The sequence below is a fragment of the Emydura macquarii genome, unplaced genomic scaffold (assembly GCF_026122565.2).
Source record: "Emydura macquarii macquarii isolate MOO-44397 ecotype Brisbane River unplaced genomic scaffold, CSIRO-AGI_Emac_v2 contig_3128, whole genome shotgun sequence".
Lineage (NCBI taxonomy): Eukaryota > Metazoa > Chordata > Testudines > Chelidae > Emydura > Emydura macquarii.
The window spans coordinates 6,754,872-6,779,150 of record NW_027133265.1 but is presented as its reverse complement, the minus strand read 5'-3'; the positions used below and the strand labels follow the sequence as shown (position 1 = coordinate 6,779,150).

General features: G+C 39.8%; 1 protein-coding gene across 5 annotated transcripts in view; it reads right to left on the bottom strand.

Annotated features, from left to right (window-relative positions):
- The window catches only part of PDS5A (PDS5 cohesin associated factor A), a 172,735-nt gene that overhangs the window by 89,436 nt on the left and 59,020 nt on the right, over nucleotides 1-24,279 (bottom strand). For all 5 annotated transcript variants that reach the window (XM_067531120.1, XM_067531116.1, XM_067531118.1 and 2 more), the window contains 6 exons: nucleotides 12,541-12,744; nucleotides 12,217-12,303; nucleotides 11,208-11,305; nucleotides 10,616-10,742; nucleotides 4,435-4,515; nucleotides 2,698-2,838 (listed from right to left, as the gene is read on the bottom strand). In XM_067531120.1, coding sequence (XP_067387221.1) covers nucleotides 2,698-2,838; nucleotides 4,435-4,515; nucleotides 10,616-10,742; nucleotides 11,208-11,305; nucleotides 12,217-12,303; nucleotides 12,541-12,744 — 738 coding nt within the window. The remainder of the gene's footprint in view (nucleotides 1-2,697; nucleotides 2,839-4,434; nucleotides 4,516-10,615; nucleotides 10,743-11,207; nucleotides 11,306-12,216; nucleotides 12,304-12,540; nucleotides 12,745-24,279) is intronic.

Here is a 24,279-nt window from a genome sequence, read left to right as displayed (position 1 = left end):
TTGATCATCATCAGTAGGGCAGTGGTTCCATGGATTCCAAGGGTTCCATAGACTATGTCTAAGGAGTCCATGAAAGGTTGTCATTATGAAAGAACGACGGTTTTCAACATGGGGTTCGCAGACTATGTCTAAGATTTCCAAAAAGGTCCCTACCTTGAAATTTTTTAGGGGTCCGCAAACAAAAAAAAAGGTTGAAAGCCACTGGTGTAGGGGAATCAGCCATCCTCTTAGAAGTGGATCTGGAAGGGGATTTCTCTCTAAGCTTCTCTTGCTCTCCCAGTTAGCCTAAGAGGAGTAGCTCTTGGATCTACTTTTGCCTGACAACATCCAAAGTGATAGTGCTGAGTGATACACTGTTTGGTGCCTCAGCCCACTGTACAGGGGGTCAGCCTAGCCTGACTTGAGCCTCATAGCAGCTTCATGTGGTGTTTCCAAAGTCTGAACTCCCATGCCTAATGCGTTCAGGGCAGGAAGGAGCAACAGATACTGCATTTAGAGAACGTATCAGCTATTTCAAGGCAGTAGATATCCCTTTGGTGGTCATCACTAGTAAGAGACACAATTCTTTAAGCACAGAATCCTGGTCATAACTGGAGTCCCATACTGGGAAGGGAGGGATCCCTGGAGGTGGGGAAGTGGGTTGCCCAAAATTTAAATCAGTAGTTCCCAAACCTTTTTATGCTGCAACCCCCTTTGGGCTCATCTCTGTTAATGGAACTACCCAGGGTCTGAGAAGTGGTGGAGTTGAAAATTAAAAGCCCAAACAACCACTTTTAAATCACTCCACTACTTCACACAAGACAATAACATGAGCCTAAATTTATATTAAAAGTTATAAACAGGGTTGCCACCTCTGAGGCACAGAAAAACTGGCCAATGGCCATGTCCTGCTACCCCTACCTAACCCTCCTCTTTGCCTCTCAGGCACCCCTCACCCTCACCTATCCGCACCGTGTCCCCCAGCCCATGAGCCCCTAAACCCACTGCCTCCCAGGGGCCTCCCATGGCCCTTGAGGGAGGGTGTAGCCAGGAGAGGTAGTCCCCCTCAGAGAAGGACCCAGAGGGGGAGCTGAACCCACCCTGGCTGGTAAGGCCCCGAAGGAAAACCCCTGACCGGAAGCAGGTAGGCGGGTTCAGGCTGTCAGAAGCCCCAGGGACACCAGCTGACCGGAAGCAGGGGGGGCGGAGCCAGGCCTTTAAAACCCCGGCCTGCGAGCTCAGTCAGGCGGAGACGGCCGAGGGAGAAGGATGCCTCTCCCCCGAGGCTCCCAACTAAAACCAGGCCAGAGACCCTGCCGACAAGGAGCGGCCAGTCTTACCTCCAGCCTGGGAACCCGGCGGAGGGCCCACCTGAGTCACCCACTGCCTGGGAGCCGAAGGAGGGCCCACCGGAGTTCCCCACTGCCTGGGAGCCGGAGGAGGGCCCACCTGTCACCCACTGCCTAGGAGCCGGAGGGCCGACCTGAGCAGTACAGAGCCTGGGACCCGGAGAACCTACCAGCCCTACCCACAGCCTGGAGGCTGGAGGACCTGGAGGAGCTGCCCTCCGTGGAGGAACCCATGGAGTTGCCAGAGCTGCCACCCATTGATGAGGAGGGCCTCGTAGGACTACCACACCCCAGCGACCCGAAGGAGGCAGGTACCTGGGGGTCCGGGGAGGAAGAAGCCATGGGGCAGCCATAGACTGTGGCTGAGTCTAGGGCAACCCAGGCGGTGTGTTACGGCAGGAGCCCTGCCGACACTGTGGCAAATGCCTTTTGCCACTGCGAGGGTCCTGGGCTGGGACGCAGTGGAGACGGGTGGGCCTGCGTCCCCCTCCCTCTTTCCCTAGCAACCCTGAGAGAGCCTCCCCTCCATACCACTCCAGACAGCGGGCCTGCTTATTCGCCAGCCCTGCCTGAGGGCCTGGCGCTGGACTGCTTATTCACCAGCCCTGCCTGAGGGCCTGGCACTGGACTGCTTGCCCGCCCGCCCTACCTAAGGGCTGGGCAAAAGATTGCTTGCCCGGGAAAGGGCTTGAGACTGCTCCCCGGCAGGAAATAGCTGGGAGGGGTGGTCCCCCTCGGAGAAGGACCCAGAGGGAGAACCTCAGACGCTGCCCCCCCTCGCAGGGGCTCGTCCGCTTAAAGTCACCTAGACAGAGGAGTACCTGTCCCGTGCCACTATGAGCCCCTATATCCATTATTCCCCCCCCCCCCACTCCCCCAGGAGCCTCAGACTTTGAGGGAGTCCACCTAAAGGTCTGGTCGACCCTTTATACTCTCTAATCAGAGCATGAGGAGAGGAAGAGCCCAGATGCAGATCAAAAGACACCGTTAGCAAGAATCTTCTGGTCTGAGGTGCAGTGACCGTGTGTATCCACAGTGAAATACACATAAGGACCAGGACTTAAAAAAGAACCCCAAATACAAGTATTTATGACATTCATATCAATACCAAATGAGTCCTTCAGTACTGTTATTACAATATATACAGAAGAAAATAATTTGATTTTTTTTTTTTAAGAAAGCCCTTCAGATGTTCCATTTTAACAAATCTGTTCATAATTCTATCCCCTTCATTTAATCAAATTAAAATAACAGCCCTATAACACAAAGTGTAAAAGTCTGAATAGTGAAATAATTCTTAAATCTGTGGCTCGTAACTTTATACTCCTCATTTACTTGTATTAAATTTAAGAACTTCACTGTAACCTACCTTCAGTTTGAATTCAAGCTGTGGCATGACAGACAGCAATAAATGAGGATCTATGGCAAAAAGCTCTTGTATCAGATCAAAGACATGTTCCGACAAGTCACTTACTGAAGACTTTCCTAGTACCAGAACCTGGTTAAAAAACTAGAACACACACACACACACCATAAAACAAACAAACAAAAATGCTATTATTCTTTGAAGATTTTCCCCATTTATGCGAATATTGAAGTTTTGTGGTTTTTAAAAGTATTTTACTGATCATGTACTGTAAACACTAATTCTAACACATTAGGATCAATACTGCACACATTATTAAATCAATAGGAGTTTTGCCTGCAGTAGTATGGTTTTGGGCCCAGAAAGTTTAAAAAAACAGTATCTTTATTATTCAATGTATCTGACTTTCATCATAATTAATTTATGAGAAACTGGTATATTAAAAATCAAATATCTATGATAAAACAAGCATAATATTCCACAACCCAATAAAAACTAAGAGTCAATATGCAGCAAAATAACTGATAACATAAAATTCATGATTATCCATCAAAAATTAATTTTAACAGATTAAGGAAACATCCAATATAGTCAATATTTTTTCTTCCTAATTTTCATAGCCAAGCATGCAAAAGTACGCTAATGTACTTAAAGAAGCCAAAGGATATCATCAACCTATACTTATTCTTAAAGAGTTATATAGTGTTATAGTATTGTCATCACTCATGATTTTTATCATGGGTCTTGCAATATTTGGTGTTTTTTCTTAAACCCAATCTCCTGGAGTCAGGACATATACGAATTTTTTTTTTTTTAAAGCATCAAACCCCTCATCATTGCTGGGGAGGTAGGGTGCAGGAAAATGGAACCTTAAATGCCCAAAAACCAAGAGGCAAATAAAAAGAACCCAAAATTTATTATTTTTTAAAATCTTTTTTTTTAAATGCTTGGGGTTGGCAATACTGATTACATCTTATTATACACACATACAATAGGATTTCCTGTTTTAAATTAAATCATAATTAATCAGAAAAAACTATGTACAAATCATTTCATTTCTCTACTCTGGGTTCTATATCTGTAAAATGGGGCTAATATACCTCATATAAAATGCTTATATACCTCAAAGAGATACTATGGGATTAGTCAATATTTGTAGAACACTCAGAAGAGGGAAAATGCTACAAGTGCTATTAAGTACCAGAATACTACTACTACTAAAAATAAAAAAAACACTATGACTAAACTGTGTTACATTTTCCTGCAGATTTTGAGGCATCAGTATCTTAAACACGTACAGCACATTAAAATAAGTAAAGAAGTCACATGGTTTTATATATTTAAGCTAAAAATTAGGCACCAAATAAAAAAAATGCAGATTTTCAAAACGCATAGAGCATTCACAACTGCCTTGATTTAAATATGAGTTTTGCGGCTTGCTACCTTTGAAAGTCAGGCCACTTATTTACTACAACGTCAAGTTAGATGCTTATTTTAGATCTACATGGATAAAGATAAGTTAAATTAAACTAAAAACTTGAAATTCCTGACCCATTTCTTTAACATGGAAATTAATAATAGATAGCAACTTTTTTTTTGCCTTTATCTTATTTTGAAAATATAAGGATACTATTTTGTGACTGTGTTACAAAATGTACTTTCTATAGTACTGATTCCTTCAAACAAACAAACAACTAGGTAACTAAGTTACAAGAGTATATTAATGCATATGTTACGTACATTGGCGATACATGGTTCAATAGTCTGGACAGTCCTTTTCAACAAGACTTTTGCAAGATCAAATGCTTGTTTATTAAGGTTCTGGAATAAAGAAAGGAGAAAAATCAAATTTAAATGGGATAAAATTTACTTTAAAAGGCATCTTTTAAATATTTTTCTTTTAAACAAAACTATGAACTAACATGTTTTAGAAAGGGATCTCATGGCTCTTATAAAACCAACCTACTTATTCTCAAAAACTACCAAAAGCTCCATAATGTTAATTACACAGTTTCAGACTTAGAACATGCTAAAAACACGTCAGACACTTCAAAATAGAACTTAACCAGAAACGACATACCCCTCACACCTTCACTCAGAACCCACCATATTTGTAATTAAGTGTAGTTGCCATGCTTAATATTGGATTCCACCCCCTCTCCCCCCATTTCATGGTCTTTAAAAACAAAAAAACAACCCATTTTAGTAACTAACAAGCACCAAATTGGTCATATGGTAGAAAACTGTGTTCTAGCATAATCTTAAGCATGTGTTTTGAGCACTTAATTTTCATGTGCACACTTGTGGTAAAATTCACCCTTGTGCAGAGGACTAAGCACAATGCTTCTGTACCACTTCAGTGTTCTACAGGCCTTGTGCTGATCTTCTGCATAGGCTAATTTTCATTCTTGTAAACCTGCAAAGATTTTTCTACTGGGCATGTTCCAAATGGTTATAATTCTACACTCAAAACAAAATATTTTTAACCCTAGCAAAAGCACCATACCCCTCAATTTCCATGATAAGCTGGAATTTTCAAAATTCACCTTTGAGCTGAGTTTAGGCACGAAAAATTTCAGGCCCAAAGGAGACATCTTGCAAAATTAAAAAAAATGAGTAAAAACATGGTTTTAATGGAAGCCATTTTGCAACTCAACTAAAACCCATACAAAGAGTTTGTTAACTTAGATGTATTTATCTGAAAATCACTAGTCTGAAAATTTTGACCTAACATAGTTAAAAACAACACCTGTAACTGAAAGACTTAGGAAAAATCTATTTCCCCCCATTTGTTTATTGAGCATTTGACAAAACTTGTGTCTATTCAGTTTCACTGTTCCCCAATGAAGTCAGTTCCTCCCTAACTTCAGACACCCTATAAAAATCAACAGGGGAGATGAAACACCATTATATTTGTAAAGACTGTTTTTCAATCAAATTGATATCATCCCTTCAACCCTAAGAACTGGGAGTGAGGGGGAGAGGAAATCACACTCCAATGTACAACTTGCATTGCCTCATTATTTCATAATTTAGTGACAATCTTAGCATCCCTAGAGATTATACACTAGCGAGGGAAAAAACAAAAGAAATTTTGAGTAATAAATTTTATAATTTATCCAAAACCAAATTTCTACTATATTGTTAGATTAGAACTTAAAAAAATATAGATCTGCTACACATATATAGTTAAAATGAGTGTGCTTTCCCCTATTTTCAGAGCAACTGAACATGTGGGCCCTGCATATACCACCTTAATAGTCAGTGAGTCACCATTAACAAGCAGCCTGAGATAAGAGCTCATTAAAAACAAGATTAACTACTTTGCATTCTTGAAATGATGTATCACGTTTATATTTATTGAGCATACTTAACTGATTAAGAAAGAATAAATCTAGATGCAATTCATTTAGGTATAACACTATAGTTCATGCTCAGATACAAATATATTTTACCCTGCTTTTTCTGTAGTGCTGTGCTATTTAAGTCATTTACTTCGTAAATATGTGAATACTAAAGTTCTGAAACAAGGAGCTGATCCAGAAGTAAAATCTTATACCATGTGAAACAGCCTATAACATATAACACAATGGGACATAAAATAAAAAGAAATACAAAATTTCTGCTTTCTGCATGTGAGCAGAACTTCCATTAAAATAATAATAGTCTGGCCAAATTCCGTACCCTTATTCTGTAGTAACAAAGAATTATTATTGTTCAATTGCTTTGCATATCTTTTGAGGTACTACACAACATTCTGTGCAAGAGAATAAACTACACTTTTTGTGCTAGGTTGCTTCTGATTTACATACCTATGGCCAGACAATTAATATAATCATGCACAGAACTAGGGAACTCTCTGAAGGCAGAACATAATTACTTCAGTGAAGAATCTAGATCAGAGAGAAGAATTTTGCAGTATTTTTTAAACTACTGGATAACCATCCGCTATCTTCATAAGGCCTTTGATTATGCTTCTTGTGAGGAAAGTTGCACTACTGCCTGAACTATGCAGACTCTTTGACACATAGAATGTATCTTGTAGCAACATTTATACAAGGTGTGAAAAAGTTGCCATTTGACTCAGGAGCATCAAAAGCTAAAAGTATTGTTGAATTTTTTTCACAGAATAAATCATGAACAAAAAAAGTTGGTTTCCTTGCACTGCTCAATAAGTAGTTCTATTGCCCATAGACAATTTTATAAATAATAAGAAAACATTTAAATATCTTCTACAGAATATTAAATTAATGTGTGGTGTTGACCCCAATTCTACTTTCCAATTTCTCTTAATGCCTTCACTCAGTGATTCACAACCCATGGTCCATGGGTCGAAAGTAGCCCACGGGGTCTTTCATACTGGCCCACCACTCCCCTCCTGCCAGCTGTAAAGGGAGCCACTGCCTCAGGATCCAGGTGGAATGCATTGCCGCGGGACAACAAGACCAGTTCAGGCTCCTCGCTGCAGCCAAGGGGATGGGAGATCAATACTCCCCTCCCTCTGGCTGTAGCAGGGAGCATGATAAAACACTCTGCCTGGGTCCATAGGCACTGGAGTCCTCCCCAGCTCCAGCAGACAGCAAAGCGTTCTGCCTGGGTCCCTAGGTGTTGGGGTCCCTGCTGGAGCCAGAGGAAAGGGAGCACTGATCTCCTGTTCCCTTGGCTGCAGAAAGGAGCCACTGCCTAGGGACCCAGATGGAGTGCACAGGGATACAGGACATGTGCAGTTTCCCTGCCGCAACCAAGGGGTGAGAGATCAGCGAGGAGGCAGTCTCCTCACTGAACTCTTTCCATCTTGCTGCAGTGAAGAGGGCTGCTGGCAGAGAATGGTGGCTCCTCAGGGTTGTAAAAATGATAATCTCTGGCCCTCGAGCCAAAAAGGTTGGGAATCACTGCCTTATGCTTTCATTTCTTTTGACAACATGCAATGACCATGCAGTTATTAAGGCATAATCGTGTTTGTAGTCTTGATTAGATTGAAATGACTTTTAAGATAATTTTTTTTTCATTTTTCTCCTCATGTCAAGACAGATTGAAGGTTGTTTAGATGCCCTAACTGTACATTTCTATATCTAAACATAGGTGAATATAAATTTAAAATTAATTCTAAGTTTCCTGAGTTTATAATGCTTATTTTGGGAATAATTAAAACATTCCAGCAATTATGTTTACTCAACATAACTCCTGTTATTCTTAGCTTTAATTCCATATTAATGTAGTTTTTGCCTGGGAATTTCCTGGGTTTTTAAAAATTAATAATTTCATACATGAACAGTAAACAAGAAACCTAATAGAGACTGCTATCATGTATTGCTTCTAATGATTTAAAGGTATGTATATATTATCAACTTGAAATAATTTATTTGATCTTTTAAGGTCAGATTCACCAATATACTGTGTCTACATTACACAACTCTGCACAAACACTCCAAGCATACAGACCTCTCAAAGTTTTGTGCTGCTCTAATGATGCAAAACAGCAGTAATCAGTCAAAGTGTACACCCCAGTTTTTCACTCCTATTCCCCACATTCCCCTGCACTCTTCTCCCCCCTGTTCTCCTTGGTGAGTAAATTTTATATATTTAGGATTGCCATTGTTTGCCGTTATTTGTTGTATCTGAAAGTTAATCTGTCAAGAGAGGCTGGCAAAAAAAATCTTTTCAGACAAACTTACAAAGACGTGCCCACTTTCAAAATGGCTAACTCTTATCATTCTGAATAAGATTGAGGCTATAGGCCATCATCTCATTATTCTCCACATGGATGAGCCCACATGATGATTATTTCTCATTATGCCAGCAGGAGTGAAGCCAAACTGCCCTCACAGAATATGGTAGCCCCTTTTGCAGTTATGACATGTAGAGGAGCTCTGTAAAGAACAGGTGAATGGCAGTTGGCATCTTTAGTAAGTTTACCGTAGAACCACAGTCCCATTGAGAACAACAGATGACAGCCATTTTAGAATAAGACATTTTTTTCTGGATTTCTCTGAAGAGGGTTGTTCTTCAATTTGTTGCTGAAGAACAAATAGGAAATTATGAAGAACAGCAGCAAAACATTACCAATCTTAAAAAAAATCTTTAAATGTGGTCCAGGCACAAGATTTCAGGGAGTTTGAAGAGTCTCTTATTCTTTACTGAGATCATTTGGGACAAAAAAGGTCTGATTCTGAAAGCCAGATTTCCTAAAATAATTAAATATGGGAATTTTAACTCAATAATGAATGAACAGATTTCATAAAATCATAGAAGATTAGGATTGGAAGGGACCTCAGGAGGTCATCTAGTCCAACCCCCTGCTCAAAGCAGGACCAACCCCAACTTATAAATTCTCTAAAAAAAATCATTGTGTGGACAGAGACTAAGTTGTACATTTTGGGGCGAATGCACTGTATTCTTTATGCATAACAAAGACCTTCTTTACATGAAGAGTCAACTTTAATTACAGAGCCACAACTAGTGTCGCCATAATTTTTTATTATTTTAATTTAACTAATCAATAACTGGCAATGAATGCCCAGCAATGATACAGTTCATTAACTACAGCTAATGGCTGAAATTTACTGATAAACTCTATAGAGAGGAATCCAAAGCAGAAGCATTTCTTCAAGGGAATTTCACTGGTCAATGTATTAGGGGCATTGGACGCAGAATTCATGTGTATCCCAGTGTGCCTGTTTTAAGGTGTTGGGTTTATGCTCACATGAACTATATTTAGTTAACTTTTAAGTGATGGACCTAAGAATTCAAGAGATCATGTGATCAGATTACAAGGTATAAATTCAACCTGGAGATTAGGTATTAATAACAGTTCAGAGAGCCTGCTGGAGAAAGGATAGATTGATGATAACTCTCCAGAGCTCCCAGACAGAGGGCCTCAGGAGTGAGACCTTAAAGACAACAGGAGCCTGCTGGGGGGAGAAGCCTCAGCTAAGTCAGCTGTAGGAAGGTAGGCCAAGAAGGGAAAAAGACTCAGCTGGGAAGAGTTTATATAAATGACTCTGAAGCATCAGAGGGACGGCTATACGGATGTTCTAGGGCTGAAAGACTACTGAGCCCAGAGAGGCAGCTGGAAAGAACTACTGAACCCACAGAAGAATTTTGGAGGTTCTGCTGTGAGTTAAATGTTCTGTTAATAAACCAACACTGAGAAGAGTTAATAGAAAATCATCCACTGTGAAGTGTTTGACTGACAAGATAAACTAAGGCAAACAGCAGGCCCTGATGCCTGATAGGGTAAGCCGTGCTACCATCATTCACTTGCATAAAAATCAAAATATGCCACAATAAAAATAAAATATTAAAACACAAGTTTTAAAAATGCTAGTTCAGTAGCATATTAAACTAGCCTAGAAGAGACTTGTCTTAGTTTTGCTCTTTTAGTGCACAATTCTTGGGGTAGCATGTAGACAGAGACCAGGTCTACACTTACCTGGAAATTCGGCAGCAGTCGACAGGAGTTAAGCAAACTACACAGAGCAGCTTGCGTTAACTCCTGTCGACTTTGTAACTCCTCTTCTACGTGGCATCTTCACTGCGTTGCGCCGACGTGAAATGAGTTCCCATCAATGCAGCACTATGTCAGTTGAGGGGTGGTTTTAATGCGCTAATTTCCAGATCAATTGAGCGGGTCTTCACTGATCACTCAATCGATCCAGATAGATTGATGTGATGGCAGTGAAGACATACCTTAAGTCAGTCAGTGGTGAACACCTGACAGATAGTTTAGGAATGACACTAATGGGTTCCCAAAGGGAGTTTCCAATCCATTGCTGCAAGGCTGGAAAAATGATGGCTGTGATGGACGGTACAGAATGTCCAAAGATTGGGAAATGTAACAAGACAAAGGAAACAAAAACAAACACCATGGTTGTGCTGAAACACATTTTTATACGTTGTCATTGTATTTTACTTTGCAAACCTTGTGTGCAGGAATGAGGTTAATGAGAATGGAGTCCAGAAGCTCTTGAGTTACTCCATCACCCTCCATGATGATAGAACTCATCAAATCCAGCATGTGCATTTGTACCTTCTGGTTGTGGCTATTGCTAAAAAAGATTTAAAATGTGATTACAATTAAACTTCCAGACACTCAAGTGGCCAAGAAAATTCATGTCCTAGCAGTATTTTTAAAAATAAATGGATGACCAACTAACACTGTTCAATTTTCACTGACCTATATTTTCCACATTTATGAACTCTGAACATATTACTTCAATTGGTCAGTTATATAAATCTCAGGACACTTACAAAATAAAAATAATTGAATCTGAAAATAATATTATTATTTCTAGTGTCACTAAGCAATCTAAGCTTTTTAGACAGAGCACATGAATAATGAAATATCATAGATACTGTTTCGCTATCTGCTGTCCACAGAAATTTCGTTTTTAAAAACTAATTCTTTTACAAACTATGACATTTGCATACTGAATGAAGAATTCAGTCTGCATAGACAAGGGTTCAAAAATCAAGGATATTTTGATAATATATATTAAAATAATTCAACTTACTTGATGACTGAAAAAAGGGTCCTAAAAAGCTGAATAAAAATTTCATTGCAATCTTCCAACTCAAAGCATATGTTGTAAGATTTAACCCAAGCTAAATTCTATAAAAACAAACAAAATAATAAAACATTCACAATAACAGAATTACAATTTTTAAGTCACATAAGTCTAAATTTTTCTAACTAAAATATAAAAGAAAAGTCACTATACAATTTAGACTCAAGCTCTTTGGGCAGGGACTGTCTCTATGTTTGTATAAGTGCCTAGCACAATGGGGCCTTCTAATAAAAATACAAATAATAAATCACGATGAAAACTAATTAAGAACTCACCCGATTTCATACGTACAAAAGCAGATTGACACAATTTTTAAACTCAGCAAGCATAGCCATACTTGTAAGCTCCATCCATGCTATCTTCTCTCTCACATTATGAAGCAATTTTTAAATTTAAGCTTTGCAAGATGGTTTCTACACACAGTCATGGCCTGATTGTATGTACAAGGCATAACAATTTTAAAGCCATTTTTGTCTTGCAAGTAGATTTTTAAATTAGCTTAACTAAAATTTATATTCATTTCCCAGTGATCAGCATAATCATATCTGCAATTCAGCCTGTGTCTGAAATGATTTCCTAACATGGGAAAAACTGCAGTGTGAATGAAGCCCCACAGATCCCCCATCTGAAACAATCAGACCCTTGGTAAATTTTTATGTAAAATCCTATGGACATGGTTAATCATGAGCAAAAATAAAAAATTAAAGCAAAGTAATATTTTTCTGATTCTCAAACTATGGACAACAAATACTGACTTACTATTTACTGAACACAAACTGAGATATAACCTCTAGGAGAAGCAATAATTCAATTTTACCCTGATTCATGACTTCATAATTTCTACAGCATGTCAAAGATTTCCTAAACAGGCTGTCACATACAGAGAAAGTCTGATTACATGTCATACGGTTATGGGGCAGATACTGTCTATTAAAAGTTCCAATAACTTTATTACCTCTAATAAGTAAAAGTATCGGTTAAATTGGGGGCTCTTGGTGTCCTCCAAGCCTTTTAACTGTCTTGTAATAAACAAGAATATGTCCTGTAAAATAAAAAGGGAAAAAAAAATGTAAAATGTGTATAGTAATCCTGACATTGCTATTATGAGTTCATCCAAATTAATGTAATTGCATGTATTTAAATAGTGTCTCTTTAGTAAATCTGAATGTCACTATATTAAAAAACTTTATATATAAAAAAATGTGTTTTACATCCTTTGTGTGTTCAAATACAAGAGAATTAGATAGGAGAAAGGGCTTTTTTTAAAATGGTATTTTACCTTAAGTTTGTCATGCGACGTATATGGAGCTTCTGGAGCATAGATTCGGAATATATCAGCCAAGCAACATGCTACAAGGAGACGCACATCTTTGTTGGGATTCCTGAGGAAGAATTCAGATGCAAGATGCAAGGCTAATGGGAGATACTGCTGTTTTTCATCTTCTGAGTCCTGGTCCATGTCCATGAAAGTTTTTACTACCATCTAAGAGTTAAAGAAAAGGAAAAAGAAACATTACCCACTTCCTACTTTCACTCATAATTGCTAAATAATGTTTTCTAAAAGGATATGATTGTATTAACAACTGCCTATTTATTAGCATTAACATAACTTCTTGGTTAGGACACTGCAGAATAGACGTCTGACTTTAAAGATACACTGGAACTTGAAACTGCTAAGTTAACTCTTAAGAAGTCCTCACAAATATGGCAAAAAGCACAGAACAAACCTCAGGCACAGCAAAAACCTTGTAGCCTAGGCAGAGGAGAAGGATGGCTATGGTAGCACTAAGCCGCTTTTTCACTCTCCCAATCCCAGTCACAGCTCTGTGGGCTGGAGATGCTCCAATGTAATTTAGCCAGCACTGTTTTAAGTCATGCCAGCTGCCTGGGGTTGCTCTATAGGCTGAAGTGCTGTAGCTCCACCTCTACCCCACGCCCTATGCCAGGGTTAATGATGGGGGCCCAAGAGAGCAACCTTATGTCTAACTTCAGCAACACCTATAGCAGAATCTTTCCCTAACCAGATAAAAGGCTTTTAGGTTCTTTTGCACCACTCTGGCCCTTTTACCTGATGAAAAGGGGTCAGAGAAGGGGTGAAGGTCTCACCTTTGTGTCCAAGACTACTTACTCCACAGATACGCTCCTTGTGTGTATTCAGTGTCATATTTGTTTATGTAAGTGACAAAAATAAATTTGCATTGCTTTTTATTCCTGTTAGCACAACTAGCAGAGACTGAGCTGAACACCATTCGCTCTTGTGCAATGTCAACAAAATTGTTTACTAAATTCCTATTAATTATGCCTGTTCAATCCCACTGAATGCAATGGGGTTGTACAGTTTTAACAAGGGCATAGTTTGGAGACAAAGATGTTGCAAAAGGTGTAGCCTTTGAGGAAGGATGCTCCAGTGGCTATGATGCTAGCCTAAGACATGAATTCAATTTGCTGCTCTGCCACAGATGTCCAGTGTGACCTTGGACAAATCAGTTTCTTTGGGCCTTAATTTGCTATCTGTAAAATGGGGATAACAGTTTTTCCCTCCCTCACAGGGTATTGTGAAGATAAACATATTGGAGGGTGAAGCACTCAGATACCATGGTAATAAAGGGCAAATAAATACAACAGAGAAATATAGAAAGACAACCATAGATCCTAGGTTCTAATTTGGAATGCAGGACCTTTATTACTGGTAATGCACAAGAAGGAAAGAAACCAGCTTGACTTTTAAATCCCAGACTGCCTTTACAGAGCTGACAGTTAAAAATACATTTTTGTATTTAGCTATATGTAATGATTTTGCGACTATGCCATTCTCAATGATAATGAAGTAGCTCCTCAGTTATTAAAAAGGTGATATGCAAATATTGCTATTTCTTTTTCGAGGAACTGTAGAACCAAGATTTAATCGAAGCAGATAAAATAAATTTTAAAAAAAAATCTATCTGGCTACCAATCTCCGAGTATTGTAATGATTAAGCCTTGTCTAATCCTCACAAGACTACCAGCTAACTTCCCCATCAGCCAGCCCCTACAGCAGGGCCTTTGTAAGTTTTCTTATCTAAAAGAGAACCTAAAATTAATCAAAAAGAACTTTATGATTGACCTCCATGACAGCCCAAATTCTATTAATCACCTCCAGTTTATGAAAGCTTATGTCTTGGCCTATTTCCATAAATACACTTCGTAACTACTTTCAGAACCATCAATTGAGAAGACAGAAGCAGAACTCCGAACAAAAAAAGTCCTCTCATCCTATACTGACAGCAGAGATCACTCTGCCATAGCATCACAAATCACTTCTCTTTCCTAGAAGCTGGAATTAAATTTTATTTATATAGATAACATAAAAGAAGCAGCATGATCTAGTGGCTTAAAGTACAACAGTAAATGGTTCTGTTCCTGCCTCTGCCACAAATCTGTTGTGAACCCTTGTCAAATTACAAAGGGTGGTTGTCTTCACTTTTCCCTGATGCCACCATTTGTAAAAAATATGGGTCAATACTAACCCAACATGGGGGCAAGGCGGTTTGTTTGTTTGTAAAATGTTAATGGGTATTTAGACCTGCTTTCCTGACAGATACAAGCCCTGGCCCTGCTATATCTGATGAGCTCCTATTTACTCCCCCCCTCTCATGCTTTTCTTCAAGGCCTATCTACTCTAAGATAAAATGCTTATTTTAAAAACATAATGGGTTTTAACTACCTTGTTATGGTAGAAGGATAAGTTAGAGCCTCCTTATCCCCTACCTCTGACTTTCAGTGGGGAGTCCTTGGGCTCTGTGCTTGGTCCCCTTTCTTTTCTCCCTTTACCCTTTATTTCTGGGAAAGCTCATCCACAAACACAAATTCAGCTAATTTATATAGATGCTGAAGACTCTCAGATCTCTCTCTGCTCCAGACCTCTCTCCTTCTATCCACACTAAAGTCTCAGCCTGTCTCTGTGCAATCCTCGTGGATATCGTGCTGTCAGCTCAAGCTCAACGTGGCTAAAACAGAGTTCTTAATTTTCCCTCCAACCCCCCATAACCTGCTACCTCCTTTCTTCATCACTGTGGACAGCATCGCCATCCTGCCTGTCACTCGGACCATAACCTGGCCATGGCCATGGCCTTTGACTCAGACCTCTCTATAGATATTCATATTCAGGCTATGTCTAAATCATGTAGAGTTTTTCTGCATAACAGCTCTAAGATATGGCCTTTCCTAACCATTCACACAGTTAAAACTCTTGTCCAGTCTCTCTTCATCTTGTGTCACTGACTGCAACATCCTTTTTTCCACTCTGGACAAACAATCTTGCCCACTAATATCCATTTAGAAGGCTTCTGCAAAGACTATTTTCTTAACCCATCACTTTGTCCATGTCACTCCTTCTTTTTGTATGCCTCCACTGGCTCCCCTTTTTCTATACCATCAAAGATAAGATACTTGTCTTCACTTTCCAGGCCCTTCAGGGTCTACTCCTGCTCTACCTACCATTTACCATTCAGTATCAAGAAGTCAGTCTCCACTTCTGATCAACCCATGATGCCAGCCTCCATCTCCCTCTTGTTAATTTTTCAAACAACTGCCTTCGTGCTTTCTCCCATGCTACCCTTCACACATGGAAGGGGCTCCCTGGAAACAACTGCAAAACTCTGTCATTATACTCCTTCAAATCCCTCCTTAAAACTCTCCCTAGGTTAGGCCACTGGTACACAGAAACCACTGCCAAACATTTTGACCAATATTGTCTCCTTGCTGCCTTATACTCCCCCATCTGTCTGCATCCATCTATTGTGTCTGGTCCTATACTTAGATTGCAAGCACTTTGGGATAGGAACCATCTTTTTGTTCTCTGTGTGTATAGTGCCTAGCAAAATGAGGTCTTTGTCCATGACTAACACTACAGTAATACAAATAACATATAAACAAGTACTTAATATGATAAAAAACCTTCTAGATTAACTCTAGAACACAACAGCACATACAAGGATAAAGGGAATTATGATTCAGATAGCTTTATTTAAATCTAACTACAGTGTATTCCTATTTGACGTAATCCAATAAATTAGTTCCATTTCTTTTATACAGATTTTAAATTTCAATATTGCAAAAAACTAACTGGAAGGGGTGAGGGGAAGATCATTCTCTATTGCTATCTGGCCACTGTGGTTGATTGAGATATTACATAAAATTATCTGCTTACACCTTCCGGTTAATCTGTATGGTAGTTCCACTATTTCAAACAGAATGTTTTCAAACCATGTGATACAGAAGAATAATTAGTTTTTAATTATATTAAGACATTAAATACAACATAAGCTTAATGACATTAGCGTCATTTCTAATGAATAGAAAAAAGAAAGTCAAGAACTTATACAAACTTCACAAGTTTTGAAAATTTACAGGACTGGGGCTCTGATACTGAGTGTGACCTTTGGGCACTACATGAACAGCTTAGTTGGATCTTTACATACATGATGTACATCACAGCATACTTTGTAAAATCTGCTATTCCACACAGACTATGATGATACAACCATCCACAATATCTGAAATCAGAATTAAACCATAAAACTATTTGACTCTCCAGCAGCTCCTTACACAATACTTGTCTTCTGGACAGCCCAGAAAACATTTGGTTTTCCCAGAGAGGTTTCTTAATATTTAAGCTTGGATCCTAGAAATACTTAAGCAGATACTGAACTTTATGTATGCGAGTAACCTCACTGAAATCAGTAAGACTAGCTAGTCATGTCAAGTTAATGACATGTGTAGTACTGGCTGCAGGCTTACTTCACACTGTATTCACAGTCCAAAAATCTTGTGCAAGTCTAAAAACTGGTAGAAAATAATAATTTACATACATATTCAAAGTGACCAGGAGAATAAAGTCTGTCTCAAAAGCCTGATTAAATCACGTGAAGAATCTATAATAACTCATGCAGACTCAGATTTCCTAGCTGAAAATTAACTGCTGACAATAGATATAATAGAAACTCTGGGTATGAAAGACATAAGACCAACCTAGAATAATTATTTTCTTTTATTTTAGCAACAGAAAGGGACACATTTTAAAAATCTAAATCATTTAGTTTCCAAAAGGTTTTTTTTAATTGTTTTTCCTATTAAAATATTTAGTGATTACTCATGTTAATTACTGACATATATAAATCTAATAATGAAGTTTTACAAAGAGACAAAGCCAAGAAATTCAAAACACAGTTAACACAACTCTGTATGACACAGGAGAGAAAATCATAACAGTAGGAGTGCTTTAGAGTCACAAATCTTCAGTGACAGACAATTTTTAATGCACTTAATTTTCTGCAAGTTATAAAAGCTTTTCTTTACTTGAGTTATCCATATTTTAACTTCCATGCTAGCAGAAGCTACATGAGAGTCCAATTTCCATTCTAAATATCCTCCACTCCTTTGTTAGTTAAAATTAATGTTATCTATTTCTTGTTGGTCTGAAGTTTTCAATACTAAGCTTTCACCTATGAGGGAAGCTTTTGAGAGTTAAGCAAAATTGATTCAGATATTTGCAAATGGAAAAAATATAAACTTTTCCCCATATCTTCTGATTGAACTGTATAGATAGATATCTATCTGGAAAAAATAGCTGTTCCAGAGATAACATTCTCCCCATCAAAATTAGATTTTATTCAAGTCAAGAGTGATTATACCATATTAGGGGCACAAATGTTGGCAAATTTCAATTTTTAAGTCAAAGTTAAAGCTGTGATGAAGAAAGAAGGCACTGGGGTTTAATATGTGTGTTCAAACTATCTCATGCTAAAAAAAAAAAACAGTGAACTGTGTTAGTTGTTTCCATCATATAGAGGTGCTACTGTCCACAGTGCAAACAACAGTGGATACATAAGAATACATACATATAGATATACACATACATAAGAAAACTTCAGACCAACAGGAAATAGGTAACATTAATTTTAACTAACAAAGGAGTGGAGGATGTTTAGAATGGAAATTGGATTCATATGTTTAAAGTACTGTCACCCAGTCTGTTTCTGACAATTTAGCCCATATTTTCAGCATTATTTGTAAGCAAAGTTAAACTGACTAAATATAATTCCCACATAAGATCTGTACTTACCTGATTTTAAATTATTCTTTTGATTTGATTCACCATCAGTAGTTAGCACATGCTGGTATTTAGTTACCTTCTAAAATAAAAGTGGGAACACCTCTTTTCAAAGATAATTGTAGTAGTCTGCTAGCATAACGTAACATTTTTACTGGCTCAACTAGATTTCAAGAGCCCCAAAGGTAAAAGCACAGATCCTTCTACTACATAAAGTTTCACAGTTAAAAAGCTTCCCCATTTTCATTAAACAACAACTTTTGGGGCCAAATATTAAATACTGGTAAGTGCTTCTGACTCATAGTTCCTTTATTATTATTATCTATTTGTAATACCATAGGGCCTAAAAGCCCCAGTCATGGACAAAGACCATAGCATGTTACATGTTGTACAAACAGAACAAAACAAGTTTATAATACAAGTATAAAAACAAGAGACAACATATGGCTACAGACAAATTGCTTTGCTTCAACTGATAATACACTACGAAGGGGGAAAAAAAGATTCTCAGGACACTCAAAGCACCCTGAATGTCTCAGATCTTAAATAATTTTCATTTTTTAGTTTAAAAGCCCAGCAGCATCAGAATAATCCATTAGACATTCCACTGAACATAACAATGCCCACAATATTATAATGATAACCATATGAGTACCTGGATAGACAGACAGACAGACAGAGAACAGGTTGAATGTTCTTAGTAAATGTTCTACTAGCTTGTCATAGGTGTGCCTGCCCTTAGCTGACCCAGGAACACTACAGGCACCCCCTGCCTCAGTTTCCCTTCTCTCAGGGCCCCTTACCAACTCCACAAAGTCAAAAGGGTTTAAGACAAAATTCCTCTGCTAGGGTTCTACTTTATTAAATCCCCAAATAAACTTGAAATATAGTCTCTCCCCTTGAGCTCAAGGGGTTACACAGTGGGGGAGGGGTCTGGGTGCAGGGGACTCTTCGGGATGATCCAGGTGCAAGCGGGTGGGGCTTGATGGAGTGGGGTCTGGGTGCAGCTGGCTGGGGTTCAGTGTGGTGGGCTCATTACAGGGGGCTCGTTGGGGTGGTCTAGGTTCAGGGGAGGGTGGGGGTTTGGGTGCAGAGGGCTTGGGGGGTGGTTTGGGTGCAGGGGTGGGGTCCAGATGTAGGTAGGAGGGGCTCAACAGAGTGGGGCTCTGGATGCAGTGAGTGAGGCTCAACAGGTTGGGAGTTCCGGTATGGGGGGCTCAATAGGAAAGGTTCTTGGTGCAGGGTGGAGAGGGACCCTCCGGATGCAGGGGGCGAGGCTCAGTTGGGGTGGGAGTTCGGGGGGCTCAGTTGGGAGTGTTCTTGGTGTGAGGGGGTTCTGGATGCAGGGGGTGAGGCTCAGCAGGGGGAGTCTGGATGCATGGGGGTTGGGCAGATGGGAGAGTAGCTCCCTGTATGTGCTCTTGTGGCTGGGGAGTGAGGCGGACAGGAAGCGGGGAGGGGTGCACAGCCATGGGAGGTTTCTGGGGTTGAGTCTGACCAGGATGCTCCTTGCAGGGGAAAAAGAAGTCCTATCCTCCCCCACCCCCAACCCAGCCAGGACTAGCAGCTGAGCCCAGGAAGGAGCCACTGGGGAGGACATCCCCACGATCCCTCCCAACACGGTGACTTGCCTCTCCGCTAGCTGCTCCAGGAGCCTGAAATGACATGGCTGCACTGCTGGGGAGAGGTGTGTGACTGCTCTTACAGCTTCCCTTTACTTCCATCAGAACTCATTTTTCTGCAGGGAAGCAAATACATCTGTGGGGGACATGAATTCTGCACACATGCAGTGATGCAGAATTCCCTCAGGAATAGTCAAACCATCCACATAGCAACTAGAGTTCTGACCTTACTATGTTGTGCAAAATTCCTCAAAAATTTCAGATAAGGAGACTTGCTTATTACTGCTGGATTAACTGTGTTATTAAAACATTTTGCTTTAGGCTTGCTCCCCAATCAGGTATAATTTCTTGGGAGAAGATCCTTTGGGTAAGAAGCTCTGACTATCTATGCTTGACCTAGGCAATGCAAGGATTATTTAGACAATGACAAACGTACATCCCAAGAGAATTTCAGTGTGTCATGGTATTAAAAGTCCCCACCACCAAAATTTATAGTCCAAAGGGATAGCTGCTATAGAGAAACTATATCACAGGCATTTTTGCCTGTGTAGAAGGAATAACCATGGAGTGCAGAGTTGCTGCAGAATCCCACTCTCCCCACCCGTTACCTATAATAAGTCTTCTGTAGAGCATTTCATGATCCTTGATAGGATATAACAAATTCCTATCTGTTGAACTTGTGTGTGTGTGTCTCTCTCCCAGGGATCTGCATTGAGCAGCTCATTCACTGCCAAAACTTCCCTCTGTCATTTCTACACTTTTACCTATTGCGGTGGCCTCAGCAAGGACCACACTATCATGCTTTGCCACAAAAAGGGCTTGAAGCCAAGCTTGTTGGGGGAGATCCAACTACTCTGAACATATCTGCTGCCAGGGTGAATATCTTGGAAACAAAAGGGGCAGGTGCCAACCCTGCATCAAAGGATGCATCAACGCAGGACTAGTATTTGATCCTCTGGCACTACAAATATCAACACTATCTTGCTTTCCTCTTCTTGCCATACTAAGAAAACCACTCATACTTTGACAAATACTTATAAGTCTCAGCACAGCTAAGATATATTTTTAGCCTACGTAACAATAATTGCTCACAGCTGTAACTGGAAAATAGTAGCAAACTTTATTTAAATATTTATGAATCAGGAACCACTGAGATGCTCTGTACATATCTCATTGTGTGATGTAGGGCCTCTATGATATGTTGTTCTTAAAGCCAAGAATTTTTGACTGCCTCAGATTCTCTGGCACATTTAACACAACCATTCAGTGAGCATTGACATGCACTGAATACAGACCTACTTTTAATTACTGTCTAAGTTCTAATGTCTTCACAACTGAAAGTTGCCAACGCTTCTCAGCGAGAGCTACCATTTTACCAATAATTTGTAATAGTTGCCAAGGAGGATGAGAGATGCATAGTTCTTGAAATGCAGAAGAATTTCAGAGTTTTACTACAGCAGGGTAGCAGTTAAAGTTGAGATGAGCTTACTGTTTAAAAGCAGATATTTCTAAGTACTTGAAAATCCAAATGCATATTCAGATTATCAGTAGGCTCTTGGGTAGATTGGAATAATTTGTTCAAGGGGCTCCTGATTTGCAGCAAGGGATACTCCTGGGGGAATTCTGCAGCACTGTGCAATGCAGAATTTGTGCTGAATTAATGTCCCGCTCAGAATTTCATTTTTCCCCAAAGAACTGGTGCTGCAGAGCTGCTAGCCACCACTAGCGGCTGCTGGACACAGTAGAGACTAGCTCTCCGGCTTGCAAATACAGGATACTGCCGAGGAGAGAGAGCTGGAGGGTTCCCAGCAACTATAGTTCCCAGCATATCCCAAAGGAAGGAGGCGATGTGCAGGAAACTCCATTCAAGTCCAGGACACAGCATCTTGCTGTTTCTCTCTCTGGATCCCTGGGCTATGGGAGGTAGGGGTGTCTGAGCTGGAGGATGCCCTGCAGCTGGGCTTTAGGAAATAGGGGATGCAGGTGTATGGGCTGGGGGTGCCCTGTGACTAGGCTCAGCGGGTGTGGGAGGGGGATGAGGGTGTCTGAGACCAGAGGGGAGGAGTTTTCCCCAAGATGGGCCCAGCTGGCACATGTGACAAACCCAGATTGAGGCAACTCAACAAAAGCATAACAGAGAAACAGGAAATGGGTTGTCTTAGCGGTTTCTTTAACACTCTTCTCTAGGGGAATGTTTTTATTGTTGGTATTGTTACAGACAGACAGACATACTTGCTGATGAGTATTTTGAAATAAATTACCAAAATAATTGAAACAGGTACCATTATATCATGTTATTTTGACAAAAGTATGCAGAATTTTAAAACATTGTGCAAAGAACTTTTAATTTTTTGGTGCAGAGTTCCCCCAGAAATAAAGGGGGATAAAGACCTGGCAGTAAAATTTTCTAGTTCTTATAACCTTTCTATGAACACCTGGGACTCAAATGATGTCACTGCCCTTGCCCCCCAAAATGACATAATCAGAATGCATTTGATCTGAACTAGTTTCAGCATCCAGTTCCATATTGTGGAAGCAAGATTTTAAAAATTAGCCAGGGTGGATTTTTATTTACAAGCTAGCTTGAAGCTGGGATCCATATTACAAACAGTGGATTTGCACACGCACTGCAAAACTGTAGCCCTGTAGCATGCAGTCCTGTACTATGGGACCAACAGTGTGCAGGAATATACTTTACCTCACAAGCAGTTGGGTGGCTCTGGGCAACAGGCAATTAGGCTTTGAACTCATGTACCACCTAGAGAAATGTGAGTTCAAGTCCTGGCCTTGGGACATTTCTGTGAAATGCTGTGCACATTATTACTTTTTGTTTGGTCTGAGGGGCTGCCTTTGGAAGTTTTTGCCCAGACTAGGCAATATTATAGAGTGATCTTTGCCAAAACACTTAACATTAAGTTGAGCTCTCTGTTTAAAGACTGATTTTTCAAACTGCTGTAGAATCCACATGCATAGTTAATTTCTGAAGCAATTTGCTATGCCTCATCAGGTGCTGAGGTAGAATCAGTGGTGCACATTTGAGGTCAGATAGTCAAGGGGTATCTTTCATACACCCCCATCCCTCCCTCCCATCACAAAAAGCTGCTCTAAAATAAGTGCATAGGGAGATTGTTTTGAAAATTGGTAGTTGCAGGCTATTCCTCAAGAAAATTCCTTGCTTAGGAATGGATTCATTGTTTTACCAGAGGCCTACCAGCCAGAAGTTGAAATGAAAGTTGAGGGGTCAATGAGCACAAGTGCAAAAGCAATAAGCTGATGAGAAGCTAGCCTACCCTCATCAAATTTCCTTGGTGTTAAAACAAAAGATAGTCTTCTGCTTTGCCAGCTAAGAGTATCAGAAAGGGAAGGCTACTTTTGTGCCCATTTCAACTATAAGACAGAGCACTACAGGGTATGTCTTCACTGCCGGCTCCACTCAATCGATCCCAGATGTGCTTTCCAGTCAACGCCGGTAATCCACCTCCCTGAAAGGAGCAAGGCTGCATCAATGGGAGGGCATCTCCGGTCCACACAGTGCCCTGAAGACGCTGTGATTCGGCAACGTACGTATGTTGATGGGAGATACGCAAGCTACATTACTTAGCTTATTATGTATCTCCCAGCATCCGCCGGCGGCAGGGTAGTCAGTACTCAGGGATCTGACATAGTAATATAATTTTCTCTGGGTCTGGTTCTGAGATCCCTCTATTATCCCCTAAATACACAGAGAAAGGATTTGACAAGAAATTGCAGAATAGAGCTATAATAAATAATTGATTGTAAATTCTTTGGGGTGGGACAGTCTTTTTGTTCTATGCTTGTACAATGCCTAGTACACTGGGGTCCTGGTCCATGACTAGGGCTCCTAGGCACTACTGTAATACAACTAATAGTAGTAAACCTTCTGAGGAAGGAGCACCTGTCCCAACTACTGATCTAGTTTGAGCTTTCAACAACAATATTCAACTTACCAAGCAAACCGACTAAGTGGCTATACTTTCCCTTTGATCTAATCTATATAAAGAGCTTTTCTTTGGAGATTTAACTGCTGATTAAATCAGAACCAAACAAATTTTAACATTAGTAACTTATACTGCTTTATTAGCTTCACTTTAGTGAAAGCATAGTATTAGTTGAATTATTTAATTGTTTTTCTTTCACTGAGTTACTCTAATGAAAATCTCTTCTTTATCTAGAAACCTTGCTATTAAAAACTTTAAAATGATAAACACGTTAGAGTACATGACTATGTCTTGTGTTGAAACAGGGTACAAGTGAATGAATGGCTCAAGAATTATGTATGAGGACT